The sequence below is a fragment of the Nicotiana attenuata genome, chromosome 12 (assembly GCF_001879085.1).
Source record: "Nicotiana attenuata strain UT chromosome 12, NIATTr2, whole genome shotgun sequence".
NCBI classification, from domain to species: Eukaryota; Viridiplantae; Streptophyta; class Magnoliopsida; order Solanales; family Solanaceae; genus Nicotiana; species Nicotiana attenuata.
In genome coordinates this window covers 42,487,373-42,499,866 of record NC_032000.1, presented here as the reverse complement: position 1 = coordinate 42,499,866, position 12,494 = coordinate 42,487,373, and the positions used below count along the sequence as shown (strand labels likewise).

The 12,494-nt window shown below is 43.5% G+C and overlaps 1 protein-coding gene across 1 annotated transcript; it reads right to left on the bottom strand.

Annotated features, from left to right (window-relative positions):
- Positions 4,987 to 7,249, bottom strand: LOC109236246 (hydroquinone glucosyltransferase-like). The gene is made up of 2 exons (XM_019402443.1): positions 6,541 to 7,249; positions 4,987 to 5,851 (listed from the first exon to the last, which is right to left on the bottom strand). Exons 1-2 carry the CDS (start codon positions 7,247 to 7,249, stop codon positions 5,133 to 5,135), a joined length of 1,428 nt encoding a protein of 475 aa, XP_019257988.1. The 3' UTR covers positions 4,987 to 5,132.

Here is a 12,494-nt window from a genome sequence, read left to right as displayed (position 1 = left end):
AACACCCTTAAGGCTAAGGCCTTCGCCATCAAAGATCGACAAGTTCGATCTCGTTCGAATTGGGACTTAAGGCTAAGGGCCTTCGCCGTCAAAGATCGACATGTTCGACCTCGTTCGAACTCAGATGGGCTGATGTTTCGATAAGTTCGAAATAACACCCTTAAGGCTAAAGGCCTTCGCCGTCGAAGATCGACATGTTTGACCTCGTTCGAACTCAGACGGGCTGATGTTTTGACAAGTTCGAAATAACACCCTTAAGGCTAAGGCCTTCGTCATCAAAGATCGACAAGTTCGACCTTATTCGAACTCAGACAGGCTGTTATTTTGATAAGTTCGAAATAACACCCTTAAGGCTAAGGCCTTCGCCATCAAAGATTCAGATGTTCGACCTTGCTCGAACTCGAGACGGTCTGTTGTTTCGATAAGTTCGAAACACCTTTAAGGCTAAGGCCTTCGCCATCAAAGATCGACAAGTTCGACCTCGTTCGAACTGGGAATTAAGGCTAAGGACCTTCGCTGTCAAAGATCGACATGTTCGACCTCGTTCGAACTCAGACGGGATGATGTTTCGACAAGTTCGAAATAACACCCTTAAGGCTAAGGCCTTCGCCATCAAAGATCGACAAGTTCGACCTCGTTCGAACTGGGACTCAAGGATAAAGACCTTCGCCCTCGAAGATCGACAGGTTCGACCTCGCTCAAACTCAAACAGGCTGTAATTTTGATAAGTTCGAAATAACACCCTCAAGACTAAAGGCCTTCGCCGTCAAAGATCAACAGGCTCGACCTCGTTTGAACTCGAACGAGCTGTCTTCTCGATAAGTGCGTAATGAAACCCGCAAGGCCAGAGGCCTACGTTACAAAAAGAGAACCGGGACTCGCCAGACAAGCCCTCACCTCGCGATGAGATCATGAATCGACTGAAAGATGAAACACAAGACGTGGCGAAAAAGAGTCCTTTATTCGTGGTCATAAGTATGGGCCATCGCCGCTTACATCCGGCCGGGGCCAGTCAACTGATAACAAAAAAATGGAAGAGAAAAAGGGGGAGGCAGGAAGGAGCAACAACAAGAAACAAACAAACGCACACCGGCGTACGAAAATAAAAAAAACAACACACTACTTTTTCTTCACTCGACGCCAACACCGCCATTACCACCATCATCTCCATAAGGCTCATCATCGTCACCACCTGCACCCCCATCAGCTTTGGGTGTCGCCACATCATATCCACAGTTTGCACGAGCCTCGCGAGCCTTCTCACGCACCTCCTCGAAGGCCGCCTCAGTCACGGTGCCCGCTTCCCACAAGTTCTTGAAAATGTCTCGCTGGGCTTTGGGGTAGACCCAGAGCTCGTGAGTCTGGTGAGAAACAACAGCACGGGATGGTCCAGCTTGGGCCCTCAGCCGCTGATTCTCCTCCTCTAAGGCAGCGACTTTATCTGCCAGAGCCGAGGCCTCCTGATCAATCATGCTAATCCGCTCCTCGAGCCTCGCTTCCCTGAGGATCACAGTATCCCTCTCCAATTCTCGCTGGGACTCATGCACGCGAACGGCCTCCTCTAAGGCCGCTGCCCTTGCCGAAGCCTCTGACCAGGCCATCTCCATACGCTCTAAATCGGCAACCTTACTCTCAATTGCACTCAACTTCCCTCTCCATTCAGCGCTGATCTCCGCAACTCTGGCCGGCTCCGCTCCATCTCCAACTGCATCGCTCCTAACTTGCTCTGCAGGTATTCGCATTCTACAATGACCCCTTTGCCCACTTCGAGCTCTTCGTCCTTGAGACGAAGTTACTCTTCGAGCTCGCTTTTGCTGCGGAGCGTCTACAACAACTCCTGATCATTTTTCTCCAACTCCTCGCCCAGAGCTCGGTTGCGGGGATCTGTCCTTAACCGCTTGTGCAACTCACGACACCTGTGGCGATAGCGACGGTACTTCTCCAGCAACTGCAAGAAAATCCTCGACCGAATGTTGGCCCTACGGATACTTTCCACCTCCACCAGATATGTCTAAAAATAAAAAGGAGGAAAAAGCAGTTAAATCGATACTCACTAACACAAAGGGGAAAGTCGAAATAAGAGCCGAATGCGACATACCCTCAAACCCATTATGGCCACTTCGTTCCTCAACTTGGCATCAATAACGTTCCGCAGGGACTCATTTTCAGCTTCCGAACACAGCAAGCTAAGCTCCGACACCAAGTTATCCCCCTGTGTCAGGAGATTAACGTCAGAAGGAATATCAAGAACACAAGACGGTCCGCCCGCGTGAACCACCGAATGAGTAAGGCCCTCTTCGAACATCTTGACATCATCAGGATCCAAATCCGACTCAGATTCATATTCGTCGACCATCATACTCTTCCCCTTCTCTGCCGCCGAAAGGGGAGTACGATCCGCTGCAGGTGGAGAAGGCACACTCGAAGTCACGACGGCGGCACTAGGGGTCTGGCTCTCTACTCCGGAAGGACGTTGATCATCACCGGCAGTGGAAACTCTGGGTTGGTTCACTATAACAGCCGAATCTTTCGGGCACTGACTTAGAGCACCAGCCTCAACCACTCGCTCCATCTCTAAGGGAGACGCCGCAGCAGCACCATCTCCTAGACCCGGGGGGAGGGGGGGATTCATCCAAATTGATCACAGTTGGAGGTGCCAACTCGAATGCCACCCTCCGTCTCTTCGACGTCCCTCCCTCTTCCCCGTTCGATGGTGATCCATTCGCAGGGCAGATAACATCGAATGGAGCTTCTTGAGGGGATGTCCTCGCCGGAGTGACCAGAACCGCAGATTCGACCGAAGCCGCCCTCGATGAAGGACAAGTAGCAGGTACCGCAACAAGACGAGCAGACGCGGCCGGCCGACGAAAGGCTAGCTGAGGAGCCCTTCTCCGAACTCTCCCTAGCAACAACAAACGACGTTCAAGAGATAAAACGAGAACGGAAAAAGACAGGTAGGAAATAGGGACGTTCTCAACTGCAAGGGGCCTACGTCCAAACCTCTTATGAAAGGTCGACCAAGTGCGAACCCCCGCTGTATGGGGAAGGACGGCCTCAACCCATTCGTGAATCCCCTCCAAAGGCGGCGGGGGCAGTTTCTCAGCTGCGAAACCACAGTAGGTCAGTACATACAACATAAACGGCAAAAGAAAAGAGAAAAATTGGGCAATCTACTAATCAGAGGCGTAGACTTACGGGCAAAATTCCACACTTCAGGAAATCCGGTTGGGTCCGCCACGAGATGCTCGGTCCGCACATAGAAAAAGTTCTCATAAAAGCGACGATTGGTTCTGTCGTCCATCTTTACCACTAGGCTTTTCGACCCCCGAGGACGCGCATGGATCATCGAGCCCCGAATCAATTGGAGCGCGAACAGGCTAAGGACGTGGCCCAGAGTAACCTCTCGACCGGCGAGCTCCGCATACTTGATAAACATGAGGAATAACTTGTACAAATAAGGAGAAAGCTGGGCCGGGCATACCTCATAATAGCGGCAGAAATCAACCACCAGCATAGGAAGCGGGAGCGTGTACCCTACAAGAAAGGGGTATGCATAGAACATAAAAATCCGGGACGGTCAATTTGAACCCGGTCGTCTCTCCCCGCCGGTACCATCTCGACAAAGCTAGGAATGACCCATCGCTCCCTTAAATCCGCTATCCCTACCTCCCTTATGAGGGGAGGGATATCCACCGGCTTCGCCCCACCGTCATCCGTGAAGTCGATCGCATCTCTCCCCGGGCGGGGTAAAATTTCTTCTACAGAGGGAACCTCTTCACCCTCCACCAACTCTATATCTCCGGCGGCCGGAGCAGAGTTCTCAGTCGCCGGAGGAGCAACAGGAAGACTGTCACGGGAAGAAACACCGGCCATCTTTAGCCCAAAGAAAAGAGAGAAAGAACTCGACGGGAGAAGCGAAGGAATTAAGAATTGCTACGAGCGAAGGAGTAAGATAGAGCTCGAATTAACAGAAAAGGAGATATCTTGAGAATTTTTTCAAAGATGAACAATAAAGTGCGAAAAACAAATGATGGGGTTTCCCGATTTATAAGAGGCATAAATACCCCGAGCGTAAGACCCAATGGTCGCCATTAAGATCCGATGGGACGCGAAAAGTTTCAGGTCCTCAGAAACGTGCGTCATAACGAGCTTACACGAAGCAACGATTCATTTAGCAACCGGCATTTCAGTTTCGAAACCGTCATAACCGTGCGCGAACACTGATCGACACCCCCGAACAATTTCGAAACTCACAACGCAAAAAGAAACAGTATGGGGGTCAGATTCCTTCCGATTACGCTGCGCACATAATCCGCCCGTCGGAATCATCAAAGTACGACCCTGCCGAACGGAGGGACTAACTGTATTGGTCAGAAATCTGACCACCCCGATCGAGGCGACCACGACCCTGTTTCAGTCACCGTATGAAAGAAGTCAACGGAACCGTTTTGACTCCATCACCGCGACATTCTCCACAAGTGACGAGGGTACGCCCCTCACCCCGACCAGTAGGCTTCCACAATTCTAACAAGACAAGTTATGTCTAAGGAAAAAGCAGTTTTCTTTCGACCATAAATACGAAGTGAAGGGAACCCAGAAAGAGGGACTTCAGATGGACTTCTTTTCCAACAATTCCAATAAGTGAGAGAACAGATAACAGAACTCCGGCCGGAGGAAAAGGAAGCTCCATCTAGAGAGTAAGAGAGAGAAACACAACGATTGTAACTCCTTTCCCCTCCAAGAAGGGGGCAGGGCAAAGCTTCATCATGAATAAGATATTCTCGATGCTTCCTCCATTTTTGTATTTAATTGCCATTTCTTTATCTTTAGATCCGATACGAATTATGATTGACTATGATTTACCCCTTCATCTCTTTGACTGATTTGCTTAAAAGGAGTTTAACATCTTTTGAGTCAAACAGATAGTGGTAAAAAAGAGTTACACAACTGACAATGCATATAACTTTAACTCTAAACAAATAACCGTAACATGAAAAGGATTCTTATTTCTTACATAGATATCATCGTCATACACAAATCAAATGACTAAAATTTTCACCCTTAATAAATCCCAAATACAACCAAGTTTTTAACTACAACAAGAACAAAACCCATGTGTACAGTAATTAATTTTATAACACCTTTCTCATTTTGGAAGCCAATTCAGCTAGTGCTTTTGTAGAAGAACCATTTTCACTAAGTACTTTGGCAGCTGCATCTTTTAAATCTCTCATTCTACTGCGAACTCCTTTTCCTTCTTCACCTTCCATCAATCCTCTTGCCACTTCAGCAATTTCCTCTCTCTTCACGACGCCATTCTCACTTGTTTTCGGCCTCAATGCCACTTTTAGGCCCTCGTTTAGCATTATCACGTTCATTCTTTGTTCTGCATATAACGGCCAAGCAATAAGTGGAATGCCATGGACCACACTCTCTAACGTTGAGTTCCATCCACAGTGAGTCAAGAACCCGCCCGTCGAGCCATGACTAAGGATTTGGGCTTGTGGGGCCCAATTAGGCACCATTAATCCTTGTCCTTTGGTCCTTTCCAAGAACCCTTGTGGTAAAAAATCAAAAGGGTTACTTGAACTTTGGACATTGAAATAAGTGGCATTAGCAATTGTATCATTTGGGCATCTAATAACCCATAGAAATCTTTGATCACTAATTTCTAGACCCATTGCAAGTTCAATTAGCTGCTCATGTGAGATAGTTCCACCACTCCCAAAGGAAATGTACAGGACTGAGTTACATGGCTGCTCATCTAGCCATTTCAAACATTCTAATTCCTCAGCTTTACTGCTTACATCCATATGTATAAGCGGTCCAACTGCGTAAACCGGTGGTTTATCTGCAGAAGCATATGTACCATATAATTAGTCAATAGGTTCAACTGATTTTAGTGTATTTGAAATGGACACAAGTATAGATTCCCTCTGTTTCATTTTATGTAGCGAAACTCGGAATACAAGAGTCACCATACATTCATTTTTTATGTGAACTCGAACATAAATAATTTAAATTTAAATGAGAATTAAATTTAAATGAGAATTACTTTAAAAGCGACTATCAAAGTCAAAAAAGTTAATAAATCAAGATATTTAAATATATTAAAAATAAATGGTCAATGTGTCTAAATACTCCTTTCGTTTTAATGCATGTGAAGATATATAACTGGACAGGAGGTTTAAGGAAAAATAAAGATTTTTTGAACTTGTAATTGAAATCATGTGTAAAATTTGTATACTTGTGTGGGTATAGAAAATTTTCATTAGAGGTAAAATGAAAAAGTTTAAATTAATTATTTCTATATTTAGGAAAAAATTACTTCTTTTTAGACAGATTAAAAAAGAAAATAGATTCATATAATTTGATATGGAAAGCGCAGTAATAGTGTCACATAAATGGAAGTATGAAACTGAGAGAGTATACACAAACAGAAAACAGTAAAATATTCTCAACCTATAAATCTAAAAGCATAATGAACTCTGTGTTAACAACATTAACCCACCAAATTTAAATCCTAAATTCGTCTCCTACCTGGTTCTTCCTCATGCAAAGCTTTAATGGCACCTGGTTCCAACTCCTTGAAACTATTCACCACTATTCCCTCCGCCATTTTATACCTTTTCGTATGATGAAGAAGCCATTTGTAAGCATCATTTTTCCGGTCCTGAACCGGGTCGAGAAGTTCCTTTGCTTCAATAGGATTACAACCCGGTATCCGAACCGGTTCTTTCAACTCTCCATACTCACATGACACAGCTGCATCAAGTGTAGGCAAATAAAGAAATAATGATAAACACATAGCTGTAGTAGGGTAAAATATGTAAGGAGAGACATTAAATTCTTTTGCTACATCAAATGTGTCCGTGCCAAAAAGATCGACCACTAAGGCAACTATTTTCTTCGTTTCAACTAGTAACATAAAAACTTCACGAAAAGAAGGAAGTGAACGAGTGACTGTAAGAGAGATACGTGTCTCCGCTTTAACGTCTTCGGGTAAATCGTCGAAGTTAACGGGAGGTAAAAGGAGGTAATTCATGGTAGAAGGAAGAGAGTTCAGGAATTTTTTTTGAGATTCCGAGATAGGACCGTCTGTAGGAAGGATAACTGTTATAGAGAAGTCGTGCTCGTGAATGAGTCGCTTTGCAAATTCAACGAGGGGAATTAAGTGACCCATTCCTGGAGTTGGTAGAAGAACGACATGGGGTTTTTCTGATTGTGTTGCTCTTGGAGTTTCCGCCATTTTAGTAGCTTGGTTTAAGAGAACCTTAATTTGATAAGGTTTTATAGTGGAGTTTGAAGGGATAAAATGACCAAAGAATGATGCAAGCTAAATAAGACTTTTCTTCTTGAACTTTTTTTTTCTTTTAAAAAGAAAAAATAATGGTAGACTTTAATATGCAAGACAAAAGGCTTAGGGGAAAAGATGGCTCCACTGGTACGTAAGATTAGATCACCTTGTTCTGGGGCGGAGTTAGTGCGTCGAATACTCCCTCGAATACATAGGGTAGTTAGGGTTGGGTGAGAAATGGTTCCTCTCGCTAATAAACTTTTCCCGGTCTTCGATTAACCTTACTCATAAAGGGTCTTACGGTCGGGAGAACTACCTAACTAAAGAAAATACCGGTTCACTTAAACTCAATATCTTTTGTTAAAATTCTATATTTGTCTTATAAAATTCATTAAATATATACAAATTATTAATTTAGAATTTAGTGACTTAAAAAGATTAAATTTCCGAACACATAAGCTTCAAATTCTGATCTTGTTTGCTACTCCCTCCGGCATACTTTTGTATTCACGCATAATAAAAAATTCACTTTTTAGCATTAACTAACAATGAAATTAACTATATTAACCTTAATTTATTTATTGAAAAAATAACAAATACTCCTAAACTCTTTACTCCAAAGATAAAAAGAAGTTAATTCCATCGTGATATCTGAAAAATCAAATACTATGAAAAAAAGCCAATAAAATAATTAAAGCGGACCAAAAGGAATAGTGTTTTTGGAGACTCGTATACAAAAGTAAGAATGCTACGTTTTTTACACACTGAATTAAATTTCAACTACCTGCTGTTGCCTGTCAGTATAGAAGTTATAGCTCATTAAAAGTTATGTCTATTTTTTAAGAAGGATGATCATTAACCTTGGATTAGAAATGATTGATACCTTTTAGCCTTTGTCACGCTATTATTAGGTGAATACTAGAAGTTCAAAGGGACAGTTCCTTCATACTAGAGCCATTATAATATTTTTGGAAAATTCTAAGTCGATATCTTGGATAAAGTCAAATCTCTTTGACACATTTTAATTTTACGGACGACCTTTTACACACCAAACATTTCTCCAAGGTAGAAATAGGAGCTCAAAACATAATATAAGTACTCATTAATTGAGAAAAAGAGATATTGAAACTTATTTTTCTTCATTTTTAGATGGAGGCTCGGTCATGTTTATGATATCATAAGTAGGTTGAAACAAATGCACGTGTACACCCATATGTAACCCATGGTAAATACTTTATTTTCATGATATATGTGACGACCAAAAGGGTCATCACCTGTTTTAAATGAATTCTGTGCTTTCGAGGCATTGAAAACCTCATTTAGAGTCGCCTCGATTTACGTGCGCAGTCCGGGCGCGTAGCCGGAAAGCTTAAATATGAAATTCTGTGAAAAATGCTAAGTTTTGATATTAAAATGAATAAATTTGACTGCGGTCAACATTTTGGGTAAACGGACCCGGACTCAGACCCGTGATTTGACGGTCCCAGAGGGTCCGTTGGAAAATATGGGACGTGGGCGAATGCCCGGAATCGAATTTCGAAGTCCCAAGACCGAGAAATGAATTTTTAAGAAAAATTGTTTTCTGGAAATGTTTAAGAAAAATTGAAATGATATTTAATTAGAACGTGTTGGTATCGGGCCCGTATTTTGGTTCCGGCGCCCGGTACAGGTCTTATATATGTTTTAAGTCCTTCATGTAAAGTTTGGTTAAAATCGGACGTCGTTTGACGTGTTTCGGACTTAAAGTTCTAAATTTGAAACTTGATGAAGTTTTGGAAAAATTCATGATTTTGAGGTTTGATTCCTTGTTTTGTGGTTATTTAGGCGATTTGATCGGATGGATAAGTTCGTATGATGTTGTTGATAGTTCATGTGTTTGGTTAGGAGCCCCGAGGGCTCGGGTGTGATTCGGATGTGTTTCGAAATGGTTTTGACTTAGAAAAAGTTGCAGAAAGTAGCAGTTCTGGTGTCTAATATTTAGTCCTATGCGATCGCATAGGCAGCCCCGCGATCGCATACTGTAAGCTTCCAGGTGCCCAGTTTTGTTCTATGCGATCGTATAGACTCATTTGCGATCGCGTAGCTTAGCCACATTTCATTCCATGCGATCACATCTTTCTTCCGCGATCGCAGTTCATTAAACCAAACCTGAAAAGGCGAAGTCCTTTCTTCTATGCGATCGCAATGCTTGGTTCGTGATCGCAGAGACCAACCTTCCCTTCCCCTATGCGATCGCATGAACTTCTTCGGATCGCATAGAGAATTTTCACCCAGTTAAGTTTTTAAACTTTAGAAAACAGTAGCTACGGGATTCATTAGAAATTTCACAAAACCTCTTCTTCTGCAAGCTCTTAGACGACCATTGAAGCGATTTCTTCACCAAAACCTCTTGGGTTAGTAATTCTTAGCTTATTTTCTTCTAATTCCTTCAATATCTATTGAAATCCTAGGCCTAAAACATGTGATTTAAGGTAGAAAATTGGGTATTTGGGTAGAGTTAGGGCTTTTTGATTTTTCTTGATTTAGACCTCGTTTTGGGGTCGAATTTGAAAACAAATTATATATTCGGGCTCGTGGGTGAACGGGTGATTTGATTTTGGTCCGAACCTTGTGTTTTGACCAAGCGGGCCCGGGATCGATTTTTGAGTTTTTGGGAAAAATGATGGAAAAGCAATAATTAGGCATTGGGTTCGAATTGTTTAGCATTATTTGATGTTATGAGGTCATTTGTGTATAGATACGATTGTTTGGGAGTCGTTCAAAAGGACAGGCGGTTGTTGAGGATTGAGTTGGCCGTGGAAGTTCGAGGTAAGTGTTTGGTCTAACCTTAGCTTGAGGGATTTGGAGTTGAGTCTTATTTGCTATGTGGAATTTGTTGTGTACAACGTATAGGCATGGTGACGAGTATCTATACGTTGGTGTCTAGCATGACCGTGAGTCCTTATATTGTGAATATCTTGATTTCGTTGTATTTTGTTGCCTCGGTGATGATTCCTAATTATTCTGAAAAAGCTTGTGGAAGGAAATTATGAACTTTGAATATCGAGGAGCATTGGCTCAAGTTATATTACAAATTGTGAAAGTATATGAAATGATTGAACCCTTTGGAGCATTGGCTCATGTGGTAAAGTGAGTCATGAAATAAAAGTGAAAGAAAGAGAAAGAGTTATTAAGTTGTTCCCTTGCCGGGATATTGTTACTTTGTTGATTATTTCCCTTGCCGGGATGTTGAGATTATTGATGTTGCACCCTTGCCGGGTTTTAATTGATTAAATTATGTTCCCTTGCCGGGATTTCTATTATTATTATTATTATTATGTTTATTCCCTTGCCCCTTGTTTGTGGTTGTTGTTTGGGTGAGGAAGAGTGTTAAAGCACGAAGGGTGATGCCGTGCATTGTTTGTCTATTGTGAGGAAAGAGTGTAAAGCACGAAGGGTGATGCCGTGCCGCACGATGTACCATTCCGTGCCGATTCTATTGATTATATGTGAGGAAAGAGAGTAAAAGCACGAAGGGTGATGCCGTGCACATTTTATTATATCATTGCTTGGTGAGGACGAGAGTAAAAGCATGAAGGGTGATGTCGTGCACTTATTGATTTCTTATTCATTATTCCTGTCTAAGTTACATTGCTTGTTTCGTTACTTGATGACTTTTAAATCATAGTTGCTATCTTCCCCGCAGCATGATCCCCCTCCCATATTGACCGGTTATCTCTGTATCTCTATTTTCCGCTGTAAATATATAACTGCACAGGTTTATGTGGTGGTCTGGTCTAGCCTCGTCACTACTTCGTCGAGGTGAGGCTAGGCACTTACCAGCACATGGGGTCGGTTGTGCTGATACTACACTCTGTGCTCTTTTGCACAGATCCAGGTATCGGACAGTAGCAGTAGCTCGGGAGCCATCCTTCAGTCCACGAGATTCCAAGGTAGTCCTGCAGGCGTCCGCAGGCCCAGCATCTCTTCCATCTGTTTTATGATCTGTTTCCTTTTGTACCCGAGACAGAGTTTTATTTCGTTATTTCAGACCCTTGTATTTAGCACTCTTAGATAGTCCGTGTATGTTGGGACACCAGGTGCTAGGTAGAGACTTGTATTGGCTATTGTGCATTTTGGTTTCTATTAATCTAGGACTTCCGCTAAAATTTACTTTCCGCTGTTTTTAAATTGCTTTTCCATTGTTAATTTAATTGCTTAATAAGTATAAAATGAAAAGGGTTGATGATTTTCAATGGTTTGTGGCTTGCCTAGCTTCTACGAGTAGGCGCCATCTCGACCCCCAAGGGTGGGAATTTTGGGTCGTGACAAGTTGGTATTAGAGCTCTAGGTTACATAGGTCTCACAACTCACGGACAAGCTCAGTAGAGTCTGAGGGATCGATACGGAGACGTCTGTATTTATCCCCCAGAGGCTACAGAGTTAGGAAAAGTTTCACATTTGTTCTTTCTTGCCGTGCGGTTTGGTTTCTTAAAGCTAATTGAATTTTTTTTCTTAAAGCTAATTGAATTTTTACTCTGTTCTTTCGCAGATGGCGAGAACACGTGCTTCCTCATCTACCGCTCAGCAGCCCGAGCCCCCAGCAGCAGCACCCACTAGGGGCAGAGGGCGAGGCAGAGGCCGTTTTAGAGGCCGAGGTAGGGGAAGATCCCAGCCCCGAGCAGCAGCAGCACCAGTGGCGGAGCCTCAGGTTGATTTTGACGAGGAGGTTCCGACCCCAGCAGTTCCAGTGGGCCCAGCTCAGGTCCCAGAGAGGTTTATTGCTACTCCAGTTCTTCAGGACGCTATGGTCCGATTGGTGGGCCTCATGGAGAGTGTCACCCGTGCAGGCTTGCTTCCTGTAGCACCAGCCACTTCTCAGGCTGGAGGAGGAGTCCAGACTCCTGCTACTCGTACTCTGGAGCAGGTATCTCCCCAGACTCAGACTCCAGCAGTTCAGCCAGTTGGAGCAGCTCAGCCGGGTGTGGTAGCCCAGGCCGGTGATTGAGCAGCTATGTCTGCCGATGCTTTGTGGAGATTGGACAGGTTCACCAAGCTCTTCACTTCTACATTGAGCGGTGCATCTACTGAGGATCCCCAGGATTATCTGGATAGTTGCCACGAGGTTCTTCGGAACATGGGTATTGTTGAGACCAATGGGGTTGATTTCGCTGCATTTCGCTTGTCTGGATCCGCCAAGACTTGGTGGAGGGATTAT